This window comes from Struthio camelus, chromosome 14 (assembly GCF_040807025.1).
Source record: "Struthio camelus isolate bStrCam1 chromosome 14, bStrCam1.hap1, whole genome shotgun sequence".
NCBI lineage: Eukaryota > Metazoa > Chordata > Aves > Struthioniformes > Struthionidae > Struthio > Struthio camelus.
In genome coordinates this window covers 19724259-19739194 of record NC_090955.1, presented here as the reverse complement: position 1 = coordinate 19739194, position 14936 = coordinate 19724259, and the positions used below count along the sequence as shown (strand labels likewise).

General features: G+C 38.0%; 2 protein-coding genes across 19 annotated transcripts in view; one reads left to right on the top strand and one right to left on the bottom strand.

Annotated features, from left to right (window-relative positions):
• CFAP92 (cilia and flagella associated protein 92 (putative)) overlaps window positions 1-14936 on the top strand; it is a 178054-nt gene that overhangs the window by 63890 nt on the left and 99228 nt on the right. For all 13 annotated transcript variants that reach the window (XR_011134541.1, XM_068907386.1, XM_068907387.1 and 10 more), the window contains exon 3: window positions 6953-7047. The gene's annotated coding sequence lies outside the window, so the exon portion shown is untranslated. The remainder of the gene's footprint in view (window positions 1-6952; window positions 7048-14936) is intronic.
• Window positions 1-14936, bottom strand: part of EFCC1 (EF-hand and coiled-coil domain containing 1) — a 62940-nt gene that overhangs the window by 15103 nt on the left and 32901 nt on the right. For 4 of the 6 annotated variants that reach the window (XM_068907403.1, XM_068907404.1, XM_068907409.1 and 1 more), the window contains exons 3-5: window positions 8794-8939; window positions 4776-4911; window positions 4309-4474 (exon numbers count right to left, since the gene is read on the bottom strand). In XM_068907403.1, the coding sequence (XP_068763504.1) occupies window positions 4309-4474; window positions 4776-4911; window positions 8794-8939 (448 nt within the window). The other 2 variants (XM_068907405.1, XM_068907408.1) reach the window with 2 other exon arrangements.

The window sequence follows — 14936 nt, the reverse complement described above, 5'->3', positions numbered from 1 at the left end:
TGCAAAAAAAATGTTACCGTTTGAAATGCTGGATTTGTTTCATTGCAGAACTTGAGTGAAATATTTTGCATCACAAAGTAAATGCTTGTCAGAGACCAAGGCCTGTTACAGTTATCACAGGGTTCTGAAAGGGTAAGAGATCAGGAAGGTGGTGCATGGGGCATGGCCGAGTTGCTGAAAAGAACTTGAAAATCATCCCCTGGAAAAAATGTCGCTTAAATATTAATTTCTCACTTTCGAGAGCACTGACATAGTTCAACTTTAGTAATAGAAATAAACTTCATTTTTCATTCGTTACCGTGCTCAGAATTTTGAAAGGTAAAATTACATTTTTTTTTTTTGCAATTTCTTGTTGCAAACAGAATCTAAATATATTTATATTTCCCTTAGGAACAAAACCATGTGGAGTAAACGCCAAGTTTGCTGGCTCTGTTAATCCCTTTTTGTTGTCCTTTTTAAAATTTTTATTGCAGTTCTAGCAATAACTGCAAAAAGACCTGAACCAGTAAAGTTGCAGGTTTAATGGGCACACCATTAGATTTTATTTGTGGAAATTTTTATCTGAATTAACATTTAATAGGTAGGAAGGAACTTCAATTCCCTGAAGCACGAGTGTCATCAGAGTGAAAAAATAAAATAATGCCTGATCCACTCTGAGTCTCCTAAAAGGTCATTTTAGTTTCTGACAGTGCTAGAAGTATGCACTGGTTGTCGCTTGTTCCACCACCAGATGGAGATGTGCGTGTTCTGTTAGCTGCCCCGGAGTGTTGCTCTGTGAGGCTCTCTAGCTCCTTGGAGCTGTACAACAGCTACAGAAGTTTGGATTTCTTACTCCAGTCCATCTACCAAACAGTGATATCAGTATCCCTGTCTGAACACCCGTCTTGGATGAATAAGGTAATATTTTTTTGTATATTAAGCCAACATTGTTACCACCAATGTGGCAGCAGTGCAACTGAGACTTAACAAGTGGTCTAGGGGCTGTGTGAGGTCTTCAGCGCGTTAAACATGTGGCTTGCTTTATTATACCGAAGATTGCCTCCCCGTTGTCAAATGCCACTCATCACAGGTAGGTACTAAGCACATAAAGTATAGTTATGCTCCCCTGTACAGCTAAACAATGGCAGAAGTGTCATATCAAATAACACAGAGGAAACAAGGTCATTATCTGTATTTGTACAATCCACTTTCCTACTATGCAGCTAAAGAGATGCTCATGGAAGTTCTTAACTGGTGCCCATCTGTCCTGATGGGAGAGAGGCCTAGTCTGTCAGGCCTCTGCACCCATAATAGTACACATCTGCTGCTTTTAGCTGCTTCTTTAGTCATGCTGGTGAAGCCACCATACTTGGGAAGCTACACAGTGACTTCTCTGTCCTCTCTTGGTTGTTGCTGAAAGGCAGTAGGCCATGCAGTGTGTCTTATGTACAAACATGAATGGAAAAAGTACAAACTTTCCCCTTTAATATGCATGCCACTTGAGTTCTCCATAGTTGTCCAGTGTCATAACCAGCTGCTTAGTTTTTATAGGCAGCGTCTGCAGTATGCTTAGCTCAGAATACTGCTAGTGGTATTTGGACATAGTGTTTGTTGCTGTGGCTGGCTCTTTTTCCCCTTCATTTCAATTGCTCCTACAAAAAGCCCTTTTTGTCTGCATTTCCTAGGCTCTGACTAGTCAACTGCTTTCCACAGCAGTTACGCTTTCTTTGCAGTCACTTTCTCATATCTAAGAAAGCTGGTTTTCTGATTCCTTTGTTGTATTTTTGTTTATGGGTATGCAGTTTTTTTGTCATCTTATTGTGCTTGAAGACAGTGGTTCAGTGTACCATAAAAACATTCTCCCAGCAGGTTTTCCCTAGATAGGCTACATCTATCAGCTGTTCTTACCTCAACATTTGCAAATAAGATAATGATGATAGTGAAGAATAGCCTATTCTTTAACTTAGAAATGAGGAGGGATGGTCAGTAGTTAAGTCACAGGGCTCAGAGATGTGGGGTGTGTTCTTAGCTCTGTCAGAGTCCTTCAGCATAGCCTGATTTTGGATTTGTCTCTTTTAATTTGTGCCTTTTTTTGAAATCGAAATACCATCTTGCCAACTGCTAGTTTTAAGTAAAAGGGTGAATGCCACAGGAGAATCTGGCCTCCGGAGTAGCCTGTATAAAAATACGTCTAGGACAATGACTAATCAATACGTAAAAGAAAAACTTAAGGAACGTGAAAGAAAATGATTGTATTGTGTTTGCTACAGAAGTTGTTAAAGAGGCTCTCATATTTAGAGCCATTTTTTGCAAGAGATGAACCTGAGGAGCTTTCTCAAAACAGGAAGAAAACAGTAACAGAACTCCAGAATTAAGTGTTGAAATGTACTGTGTAATTTATCTGTTAAATCAGTTTAGCCTCAGAGGAATGGAAGGTAGCAAATGGAAAACCAGTTTTTAAAAGACACTGCGGAGATGGTCTGAAGGAAAACACATCACCTCAAGAATATGAATAATTCTGTCAGGCAAATTGATAGAAACTGTAATAGAGAAGGGACTTGGTGAATACACAGATGAACATGGTGGGGAATCTATTGGATTTCTTTGAAAGGGTCTATGAATATATATGAGTAATGGTAATTCAATTGATAGAGTGTACTTTGAAGCTGCAGAAAGCTTTTGTTAAGGTTCATCACTAACAACTTAAAAAAATAAAACTGACAAAGAACTGTAGAGTAGATCCTGCCATCGACTTACAGCTGGTTAAAAGGTGGGAGGTAAAGCACAGAATGGCAGACCAGAACTGAATGGTCGGTTTTTATAAAGGAGAGAGATCATCCTTAGGGTCTCATAAAGATCGGGGTTAAGATCTGAGCTGATCAGCATGTTCATGAGTGATTTTCTGAAAAGGTGAATGTGAAAGTGTTTAGGTTTGTTGTCCATATAATTTTGGGGGGTAATCAAAGCTAAAGCTGCCTATGAAGAATTACAGCAGGATTTCATGACACCGAATAATTGGGCAGTAAAGCAGCACATAAAATTCAGTGTAATGCGTAGTAAGGCATAGAGGGAAGATACACAATGTCATATGTATGCAGTGATGATGACTGCAGCTCAAGAAAGAGACCTAGGAGAACTGTATCCTGAACACAGCTCAGTGATCAGCGAAGATCAGAAGGATAAATGCTAGGAGCCAGCTAGGAAAGGAACTAGGGACAAAACAGAAATCATCCTTATGCCATGATGGGCTTACATGTGAATGCTGAGTTCGTTTTTGGTTCTTCTCATTCGAAAGGGGTAATAGGAGAGGCTGAAAAGTACACAGAAGAATAAATAGAATAACACAAGTAAGTAATGGTTTCTATATCAAGAGACATGGAACAGACAAGGAATGATGACAAGTGAGGCAACATTTCTGGTGCTAAAAGTCTGTAAAATTATGAAGGGAAAGATCATTTCCTGTTTCCCAAGCACAAGAACTATGCAACACTGGCTGATCAGGCAGCAGATTAAAAGCAAACAAAAACAAATCCTCAAAACTTTTTCCTTTATAACGTATTTCTGGGAGCGATCAGCATCGAGATGTAAAATACTGAACAAGCATTGACTGAAGCTTAAGACAAAGCAATGCATACAAATCACTATTTTTGTTTCATAGAAAGTTTCATAACATCAAAATCTGTAGCCATCATTGGCTGAAGTTGGCAATATTTAAATAGTACAATTAGATAGCACTGCTAGGATACCACACTGGGGCTTTTAAATACTGTGGTTATAACCTCTGCTGAAACTTGGACACGCTAATAAGCCTGAGAAATACATTTTTTTTATTTAGCATCAGAGTAATTTTCTTAAGAATTCCAAAACAGTGAGCCTCTGTGGCTCAATCAGCTGGAGGAATTTCTGGAAAAGTTATTTTAGGGAACTGGGTGGCTTGGCACAGGAGGAGTGTTTCATCCAAAGTTGAGAAACCACTGAAAGGGGCATGGCCTGTATTTATCTTCTGCTCTTTAATCTGCAGTGGTATCAGTCCAGAACACAAAATCTGTGAACATCTTAAATCATTTAAGTAAAGGATGATATTTGAAGAACCTGCGGGTCACTGTAGTTGGTGCACATCTCATCCTCCAAATAAATGGAAGTTCAGGTAGGAGCCATACTAGAAATGATGGTGATAAAGGAAAGCATGAGATGGTGGAGCCTACAGAGTAATGGCATAGAGAAAGGCATCAACAACAAAAAGCAGAACAGCCAGAATACAACAGATATAAATGCAGCTACCTAAAGATACATGAATAACTCTTTCACACTATGCCTGGCATCTGTTACCTCTTCCATATTTGTTTCCAGTTTTTTCACTTTATGCCCTTTGAGCTCGAGCTGTTCAGTTAGCTGTGTGATTCTTCCTGCTAGCTCCACAGAGGCTGCTTGATAGTTATCAGTTTTGGTTGTCCCAAAATAAGACATCAACTTTTTCCTCATTTTTTCATCACATCTGTATTGGGGAAAAAAAAAAAAGAGTTAGAGAAGCCTCATAAGCAAGGTCCATCTTTGTAAAAGCCAGGTTTTCTGCAAAATTCTTGGCAGCACAGGTCATAAATTGGTGTCCTAGCTGACACCTAATAGGATTAGGTGGGGGTACTTAGTACATTGTTTCCCCAGTGCTGTAGAGGAGCACATGGGAACCTTTTGATTTTGTTTTAGAGTAGTACTGCTTCTTACTGAAGCCGTGGTGTCTTCAGGTCATGAAGTAATATTCTCAAAAGGTTCAAGCAGCATTAATCTCAGAAACATACCCACTGCCACAACAAGGGAGTTGGGCCAGTATTTTATTCACTTCAGCCTCTTGGGACTGTTGGTCTCCTGTCCACTTCTCCTCCTCTTCGTCAGAGGCGGCCTGGCCCTCCACCGATCGGAACATCTGATCCTCGACTGGAGAAATGAACAGCCAGTTAACAACAAAAGAACGGGCCCTGCTGCTCTGCTGCTGCGACATTTTAGATCGGTGCGACTGAGAAAGAAAAAACGAGATTTTAAATATCTCAGTGAAACACAGTGCCTTCATCATTCATGTAAGAGGGCTTTAAAACTAAGGCAACTGATCTTCAGCAAAGATCGTGATTTTAACGGCCTTCAGCAGCTCAGCACTTTCTTCCTGGTAACTTGTAGCTGTTTCACTTAAATTCTTTTCTTTCCAAAATATAAGGAGAAATGTGAAGGAACAATATATTATTAGGGTGACAGTTACCATTCGCATATGCAATTGAATATATGTTTTTCATCAGGAATGATGTGACGTGATAGGTTTTTTTGCATAGTCATTATACTAGCTGAATATCTATTCACAGTGCAAGGATTTCATTCAAATGTTCTCTTACTAATTCATTCACTTACTATGTGTTGTAGGGATGGTGATTTCGATATGTACCTGTAGTGTTAGCTATTTAATGCTTAGCTATAGCTATTTAATGCTTAGTTACAGCTACCTAACCTAAACGTAATGTGTCCTTACGCACCAAATAAACTGAAGATGAAATAACCATCATTCATGCAAATATACATACAGTCTTACCGAAATTTTTCAATACTTTTTAGCTACATCTGAGAAAAATTATTGCATTTAGCTTCTGTTTTTATCACAAAAAGATATTTACTGGGACTTAAATTATTATTCTGATGCTTATAACTTACTCACTGGAAATCTTTGGCATAGTAAGCACTGGCCATATCTTTATTCTGAAAGTTTATTTTGAATTGACATCAGGTCAAGCCAATTTAAACATGAGTTTTAATTTTATAATTATTTCCCTTAATAACTGCCAGTTAATTAAACAGCTTTAACTAATTCCAGCAGAGTGAGCAAGTCGAAGAATCATAAGAGCTTGCTATCATTTCTTCAAATACTGAAAGACATTTGACCTTAAGCAGCATTTCAAGTCTTGGGTACCTTCAGTTACTTCACCCAGCGCAGGAGCAGTGGGTGCAAGGCAGAGTCACCTGCCAGAGGCTCTCACGGAGCGGATACATGACTTTTTGTATGCCTTTTGCGGTCACAGGGGCAGCCACATGTTCTTCACTAGCGGAAGGAACATCATTTTGCATTTAAGCAACAGTAGCTCATTTTTCACAAACTGAAACAGCAGATTTTTGATCGCAGATACTTCTGTGCGTATGCGTGTGGGAGATGCTGAGAGATTTATATGGCAACTGTCCGGTTGCTGACAGAAATCCCATTAACGGTTGGCACCTGAACCGCACCGCTGGCGCCCTCAGGGGATTTGTTACACCAAACAGCGCACAGAAAGGCACCAGGTGCAGAGCGTAATTGTACGTGCCACCTGCAAGAACAACTCGGCTTTCATTTCAAACGTGCAGGTACCTCAGGTCAAGTTAAAATGCCCTTTCCATTTGTTGTCACTACTCGGAGGCTTTTAACAGGCTCTCTAGCCTCTGGCCGGCGGGCAGCGCAGCCACGTCACTCGCAGCCCTGAGTGGCCGCGCTGTCCTTCGGCAGGATCTCCTTGAGGGGGCAGTCGCCTAACACCTCTGGAGGAGACCTTCCCTTCTGCCGGACTGCCAGCCTAAGCCGTGGTCAGCCTGCTGTCGGGTCTGTGCCCAGCAACAAAGGAAAAACAGCTTGATCTTGGATTTTTTTTTTTCTTTTGGTTAACACTTGACATGTGTTTGTTAACGCAGTTTTCATTCCAGTAGCGTTCGGTGTGCCTGATTTGTAGGTTATCATGTTCAATAATGTATTGGCTAAGCAGGAACAATTGCTGCAGTATTGCTCTTTAATTAGAGAATGAATGTCAGTGCATCTTCATTGCAGTCCTAACACCATATGCACTAATGTATTAGCAGCACTTTTTTCGTGAGGCTGAGCGCTGCCAAAACCAAACAAATGACTTTATACCTTCAATGTGTGATATGTTAGCAATAAACTTTTTGTATGATCATTTGTTTCTTGCCTTAGGAGTTCAAAGGGGTAACCAGAAGTTGCAACTGTTGTGGCAGTCGTGAGAGCTGATATTACACAACGCTGTGGATTCCTTGAAGACCTGCAAACTGGTATGTTTAATCTGATAAATTATTGCTACATCTGGCATAGCAGACACTCAGATTAGCTTGTTATAAAGGGGAGGGAAAGGAATGTAAACTTCAAGCTGTCTTCAATCTGAGGTACCTAAGCCACTGCTAATACATTTTTTCACATGTGGGAATGCCTCCTGCTCTGATTGAACAAGTATGCAGAATAGACTAACCTTTGTAGGTTATGATTAGCAGGACTGGAAACCAGAGGTAACAGTGAAACTTTGTATGTGTCTCTCTTAACATAAAGCCAACACATTAATAAAATTCTTATATAAGTAGGATCCTCAAGTATTTGAATAGCGAGGTACATAGGCATTAATCTGTAACCCAGCTAACTTGAAATAATTTATGCAGTTCCATTGATGCAAATGCTCTTGTGCTCTAAGATATTAGTGTCCATTTAATGAAGTATATCTAGATATTTTATAAATAAATCTGTATCTAGATTTATTTGTCTAGTATATCTAGGTTTATCGCAGGTGTCAACACAGCTTTTTTTGTTCAACTTTACAGTTTCACTCTTAGTTATTTTTTCTTTTCTGCCTACTTAATCCTTTTTCATTTGATGCAATACTTTTTCACATTTTTAAAGATATAAAACCACAATGTATTTGTTTGCATAACTTTTGCTAGAAAAGCTGTTTGAACTTGAAATATGGGTAATTAGCTTAGACATGGGACCTATCTTTGAGCTGGCAGTATGCCTTTTTTAATAAAATACTTCTGAAAGCAGGCTAACTTTATAGGTCTAACCAAATGGAGAAAATGCTGAAATGCTAACTCTATTTGCATGTCATCCTTTTCCACATCCCTGAGCAGCTAGTTGCCAGCTCCGTTGAATACATTATGCAAAATTTATTTTTTTGTCGATACATACAGATCTCTGATCTGCAGTAAAGATACTGTGTTACAGCTAATTCCAAATAAGACTTTTTGTCTTTTTTGAACTAATTGAATCAAAAATCAAGGAGAGAAAGCCAAACTCTGTGTTTGGAATTGCTCTCTACTTGGCGTTTAAACCATTACCTAGGAAAAGGAAAAAAAGACGTTTGGCTTCTAAGATGGCCATCATAAATGTCTCTCATCATTGCAGCAGCTAACTGACCCCCCAAAATTGCCAACTCTTTGAGAGCCATAGTAGCTCTCTGCTCTATAAAAGCCTAGGTAATTTTTAACTAGAGCCAGCATTTTTCAAAGCCAGTGATTTTATAAGATTTTCAAAGAGTGTTTCATGCAGTCCCATGAGAAATTGCAGCTGAGCCTTGTTATGGCAGTAGTTAGCGTTACATGTGTTAAACAGGTTGGATCTTTTCAGAATTACTGAAGAGGCCAGAATTTTTCTAAAGAGCTTGACTGTGTGGAATATTAACTGCAAAAGGTTTTTTTGGAAAGGATTGTAGCTGAAGCTACAAGATCTATTTAAAGAAATGAAGACTCCATACTTATAAGCCAGGAAAAAGTTTTTGGTGAGGTGATATGAAAAAAACAGATGTTTTAAATTGCAGCTCTAAGTGATATGTTAAGTCTTTTATTAAACAAACAATTATGTGGGGAGAGAAAAGTAGGAAGCTAGGATATTACCTTTTCTTTAGGTCTATCTAGGATTTCAAGATTAATTAGGATTTATTAGTGGCTTTACTGGCTTAAAATCTATACCCAGCAGAAAAGCTAGTATCTTAGAAATCACTGAGGAAAAAAATACTTGTTTACTGGGCTTGATACCGTTCTCTGAAACGCCAGTGCCACCAGTGGGAGATCTTCGATCTTGTTGCGCAGCAGATAAGCCGTAACTTCCATCCGGTGAAGCTGTTCCTTCTTTCTGCTCTGGGCTGCTGCTTGAAGGAGGCTGACATTTCATGATTTCTGATCTGAAAAGGAGGGGCAAAATAAAGTGCACTGGTGTAGGAAATTTGAAAAACCAAGATGAATGTGCACAACGTAGCACATGAACAATTCTCATCAAATTAGTGATTGTTGACAGAGGAACTTACAGGTAGCTAAATGGACAGCATTGGGGGATTGCATTCCAGCAAATTCAAGGTAGTATGCGTTAAAGGAAAAATCTGGATTATATTTAAATATAGTTGAGTTGAAAATCTAATAGGTCTAATAACGGAGTTATTTTATTATCTAAAAATCTAATTAAGTATTACAGTTTGGAAAGTATTGAAATAGAATATGAAATGACTATCATGTTGAGTAGTCTGGAGATACTGTCTTTTCCTCTGGAATGCACTTGGTTTGGTTTTGTCTGGCCCTCCTCCCTTCAGTTGCAAAGGGATGTAACAATGATAAAGTGATCAATGGTAACTGAAAGACCATATGGCTATTGAGAAGAGATATAACAGAAGTATGCAGTATAAATGATAAAGAAAATGAATTTAGACACTCCTATTTACATGCAAAACAGTAAAAAAAAGTCAGTGAAATTGAAAGGCAACATAAATACTGAGTTTATTTTAGGAATCTTGTTTTTTCCCACAGTATCTAGGTAACTTAATTCCACAAAACGGTTCTGAAATTGAGAGCTATGAAGAATTTTAAAAATCGGACACTTATTATGTAATAAGAAACTCACAGTTCCATTGGATAAATGGAAACCTAGCATAACAGTTCACATATTTAAAGTTTATATCAAACTCTCTCAGAGGTAGGGATAAACTGCCTCTCGGATATGTAGCTAAATGAACACCGAGTCTGGTCTATTATGATAATGTCTATGTTCCTGTCCCAGTGTTACATCTTTCCTGATTATAATCTGCTCATAACTCAGTAATTACTCTTGTACCTTTGTACATTTTGTAATGTAATGTTCTACCTTTGATATATGTTTCTGTAGTTTCCTTTTTTTAATATTGAGAAAACAGTTTACTTCCAATAATTTCATCTGGATATTTTCTCATTTAGACCATGTAATAACATGGTTGTACGCTTTCCCCATTAAGAGTCAGTGTATAGTTCACAAAGAATCTATATGCAGAAGAAAGCAAACCGAATTCAGGAGTTTTATAATAAATTAAGTTCCTTCCAAATTTCTCCAAAGATTAGTTTCTGTTTGATGAATATTGAAGATTCCTTGCACTTAACACATTAAATATTCATCAGCAGAAAATGAGCGTTAAAACACTTAGAAAGATGGTCCTACTGAAACAAGTTATATAACGCAATCTTTTTGTACAAATCCTCTAAGTACTTCCTGCCATGAAATTCAACTTCTGCTAGAAGCAGAACGTCAGAGGTAGCAATAGAAAAGCTGCTGCCAAGTTAGAGATAAGTATCACAGAGAGCTTTTGTTTAATCTAACACAGCTGCTGTCAGTTCCTGACGAGCCACACCAATGCGAGTTCCCTTGGTGCCTGTAAAGTGTACGCACTCTAAGTAAATAAGATCACAAATTTAACAGAAATGGTCAGTATTTTGAAATGTCTGTAGGGAAAGAAGCTGAGGTAAACCATGCTTAGGAATCATCACTTCTTTTACGCCCTAGAGCAGAGCTGACTGCATACAAACTAATGATGTATTTCGTTTGCAGTTTATGGTATTACTTAGCTTAGCAACAGTTACATTTCCGGTGAAGTCAAGGGAAATAACAGGCTCCAGAATGGAGCCTGTGTAGTCATTTAGCTTTCATTAGTTCTGGAAAAAAAATCATGAAGTAGCCTGCAAATAGCAAGCGCCGTTAAGCTTGGGCATTCAAAATGGAGGCTCCTGGGATCTCTGCAGATTGCAAATGTATCCTGCAGTAACCCTGCTATGAGTTTCGTTCTTGTGGACAGTTACTGTACAATTTCCTTTGACAAGGATGTTAACATTTTGTTTTTCTGAAATGCATTACTTTCCTTCATTTTTAAACAAAAATAACTTGGGGCCTGACCCTCAATATGCATCCCTTCCAATATTTTGAGGACTCTATCTGGTATTTTGCAGATTGTTCTCTTAGTTTTAAGCTTGGGTGTGATTTAGACCTGTTTGGGCTTTAGAGATTCCTAAAGTTAGCTTGCATAATAAAGAGATGCTGCCATTCCACTGACTAGTCCCTGTAGTGCCAAAGTTGGTTAAGATTTTAACCCATAAAAAACTGAGACTAATACTCAAGCATCATGAAAAGCTTTTCTAGTAAAAGTGAATACTATCTGTTGATAGTATTAACTCCTTACATCAGGCAGCCTGGTTTCAATTTAGCTTACAGGCCAATGAGCATTGAAAAGTTCAGTGAAAAAAAATCTTTTCCATAAAAGTCAGCACACTCTGTCATGACTTAGAATAACAGACTACCTCCACTTAGATGAGATGCAGGAGAAACCTAAATAATACTTTTCCTTCTCTGTCATTCTTGTAAGGGAACTTACAATTAGTTAATGAAATGCAAAGTAGAAACTCTGATTATTCTGTAGTAATTTTCCTGAGAGGACATCATCAGCTCTTTTTTAATTCAGAGAGATTAAGGGAACCATACAGACCACCTGTTTTGTTATGTCTTTCTGCTCAGTATATTGATTAAAGAAAGCAATATCTTTCTTCTCTGAGGATATTGAGCTGGGAAAGTAGAAAGAAATGTGAGTTTTGAGCAAGGTTTTTCAGGCTTGCACCCGAGTTTAAATCTGAGTTCTGACTCAGGCTCTGTCATTTGCATCAAATCACTCCAACAGAAATATGGCATAGGTCATGTTCTTTATGCCATAAATAAAAAGGTGGCCTAGATTAAGATAAAGCCTTGTTTTCTAGAATAAGACATGGCAATTGCAATTATTTCAAGGTGTTTGGAAATGAGGAAGATTTTACACGTGCATAAAGGAACATATGGCCAGACAGGCTGGAATTTCAGAGCTGTTCTGTGCCAGATAAGAATGAAGAAAAAAAGAAAGCAGCAACAGGAATAAATATGGAAGTTTAAAAAGAACCCAGAGATTATACATTTGATCAGTTAATATATAATGTCAAGAATCTGTTGGAAATAACAAAATTGGAAATTTGTTCTGATGTGTCTTATTAGGAGTCCAGTGTAACACATGATGATAGGCACTGCTTTATCCACAGTAGCGACCAGGGAAAGTGAAAGGAAAGGAAAGAATCAGCAGCTTCATAGTGAAAGGTAAAGGGAGCGGAGAAGAGGATGTATAAGCACAGTTATGCGTCATCCATGTTATCCAAAAACAGTTTAAGCGCTAACTTGCCAAGTTTGGTGCCAGAGATCAGAGAGAGATAGCTGCAGGTCTTTTTTGCTTATACGGGAGGCGTGAGGGGGAGAATTGGTTGCTGGCACTGCTCATGTTGCTGCAAGGATAAATGTGCCATTTCTTTAAAACTGTAAGTAGAGGCGAAATAGGAGAAGGATTGAAGAAGGTTTTCCTCAGAAATGTTGCACAGAGCTGGAAGAATAGCTTTAAGGATACTAATGAATCTCTGCTGTCTGTTGGAAAAAAGGGACTGTTTCCTTTTTTTAACCTTGCCATTGACATAATTATTGACTAAATTGACTTTGGAGAATGTTTCAAGAAGACAAAATTCTGACTGGATTTCTCCTTTTTTTTAGACTTTAAAGCAGATGAAAATCAAACAGTGCAGAAGCTTTTAATTCATAAGGTTGATTCATGCTTCTTAATTCGCATTGTTGGAGTACACAGTATTTCATCATCCCAAAGTGAGGTGGTGGAGGCATGAAGGGTTGCATGGTGTTGCTTTTTGGTGGTAGGACAATAAAACACCATGATCTCCTGATTTCTCATCACGTGATTTAACCACTAGGTCATTTTTTCTGTCTGGGAGCTTTTTATTGGTCAGCAAAACTTAAAGCTAAATTCATACTCTAATTTTGAACTGGCAAGATTTCAAGATTTACAGACACCAACCAGTATACTTTCAATATCATGGTAAAGTCTTATCGGAGGAATCTTCACACATTCTTAAAAATAGGTTTAATTCTTTTCTTATTAGTATTCGCACAGCATCTAATGGGTCTTCATAATTGAGAAGAAGAGTGAATAAACAGCACATTTGTTTAGGGCAAAGATCACAGGGGAAAGTAGTTCTGGAGATGCCTGGGAAGCATTTGTGTATGGTGCAGTGTGGCAAGGTTTCCATAGGGACAGGCAAACAGTCCACATTCATTTTAAGGTCTTTGTACTGAGAATAATGGGCAGCTCCAGAGAAGGAGAATTGAAGAGTGGAGAGTTTGCAAAGTACTGGACCTTAAAGTGATGTCCATGACTAATTGGCTTTTAATTGGTACTCTTGTTATTGTTATGGAAACTTCTAACTGCAGCAAAAAACACCTGCTTCTGGCACTGAACAAATCTTTAACTTAAATAATTCCTGACTAATCACAAGATAACTCTAGAGAATTATATGGGTTCACGTTCATATATCTTTAACTATTTTATTTTAGAGTCTTATTTACAGCAGGTAAAAAAACCTGTGGATATAAGTACATGGCAGTAAATATAATTATACAGATTTAGTTATACTTTATTTTAAAAGTATATGATGTGGGTTTTTTAAACTCCAGTTAGGTATATTTTTATTTTTATTCTATTTTATGAAAACCATCACAGTTCAGGGAACTCAAGATGGTTTCAGTTTTGGCATACATCGAACAGGGAATTAGAGTTTTAAAAGGTGTGCATGCTTTCATTTATTTATGACTTCTCATATATCATGCAGACCAAATGCCATAATTTGTTTTCACACTGGACCTAAATGGCTGTCTGTTGATTTTCCAAATCCTTTTGTCTTGAGTTGGTCCTGTAATCTGTGGACTTCTGTCCAGTAGAAATCATATTCACAAATTTTCTATGACAAATTCAAATTTTAAATTGCTTAATCTGTAAGACATTAAATATAAAAATCTTAAAGTACATTTTTTTAATTAGCTATAATGAAGATGACTAAATATCCTGGACTTAAACTAAAATAAGGATAAAATTGTAGCTGAAGAGCGTCCATAATACCAGTCACAGTTCTGGAAGCTATTATCTGCTCATGATTTTAATTCTCTTGCCAGAATCACCGTCCTCTGGAAAGAAATTGTCTTGGTGATGGCAATGTGTTTTCTTGCTGGATCATTCCAACTTTCTGCATTTTTTTGTATAAATTGACAAATGCCTCAATGGAACTGTTAGGCATAGCAGAGAGTAGCAGAGTTATCCCTTGCTGTCATGTAGCTCTCTTTCAATGAAGAGTTCAAGCATCTGGTCACAACACCAACCTTTACGCAGACAAAGAGCAGGAGATGGCTTTCTCTAGTCATAAACAAAGTTTCCTGTTCTAACCATTGGACATAGAGCTCGCCTGAGACTGTAATGTAAGGTACAGAAAATAGTTTAGAAGTCACTCCCTTATCCTTGGGGGAAAAAAGGAAGGGATGTGCTGATCAGCCACAAGCTGCAGGGTGCATTGCAGGATAAATTATTCCAAACTTTTCCTAGAAGGAGGTTTAACATATCCTACCTAGACAATATGACATCCTTTAGGAATTTCTCCTTACATACAGATACATATGATTGCGTACACGTGGTCAGCCACAAGACACCTGTTCCTTGGTGGGTCTTAGGAATTTTAATGTTAGAGCTGCAGTTGTTGGATCCATGAAGGCCTCAGTTCTCATTTTATCTCCAACATTCAAAGTAGATCTAGCCAGAAGATGGGAAAAATCTGTTACCTCATGGCTTTGCTCTAATAACCCTAAATGTCAGTTGGTAAATGCAACACTGTGAATCACTAATGTGGTGTTATCTAATAAGGAGGACTGTGTTACTGAGCCCTCCATACCACATAGTGAAACTACAGTATAAAAATATCTTGAATTATCCATACTGTCCCCTTCCAAAAAGCAAATACTGTATCCTCAGAAAGCTTGGGGGAAATTG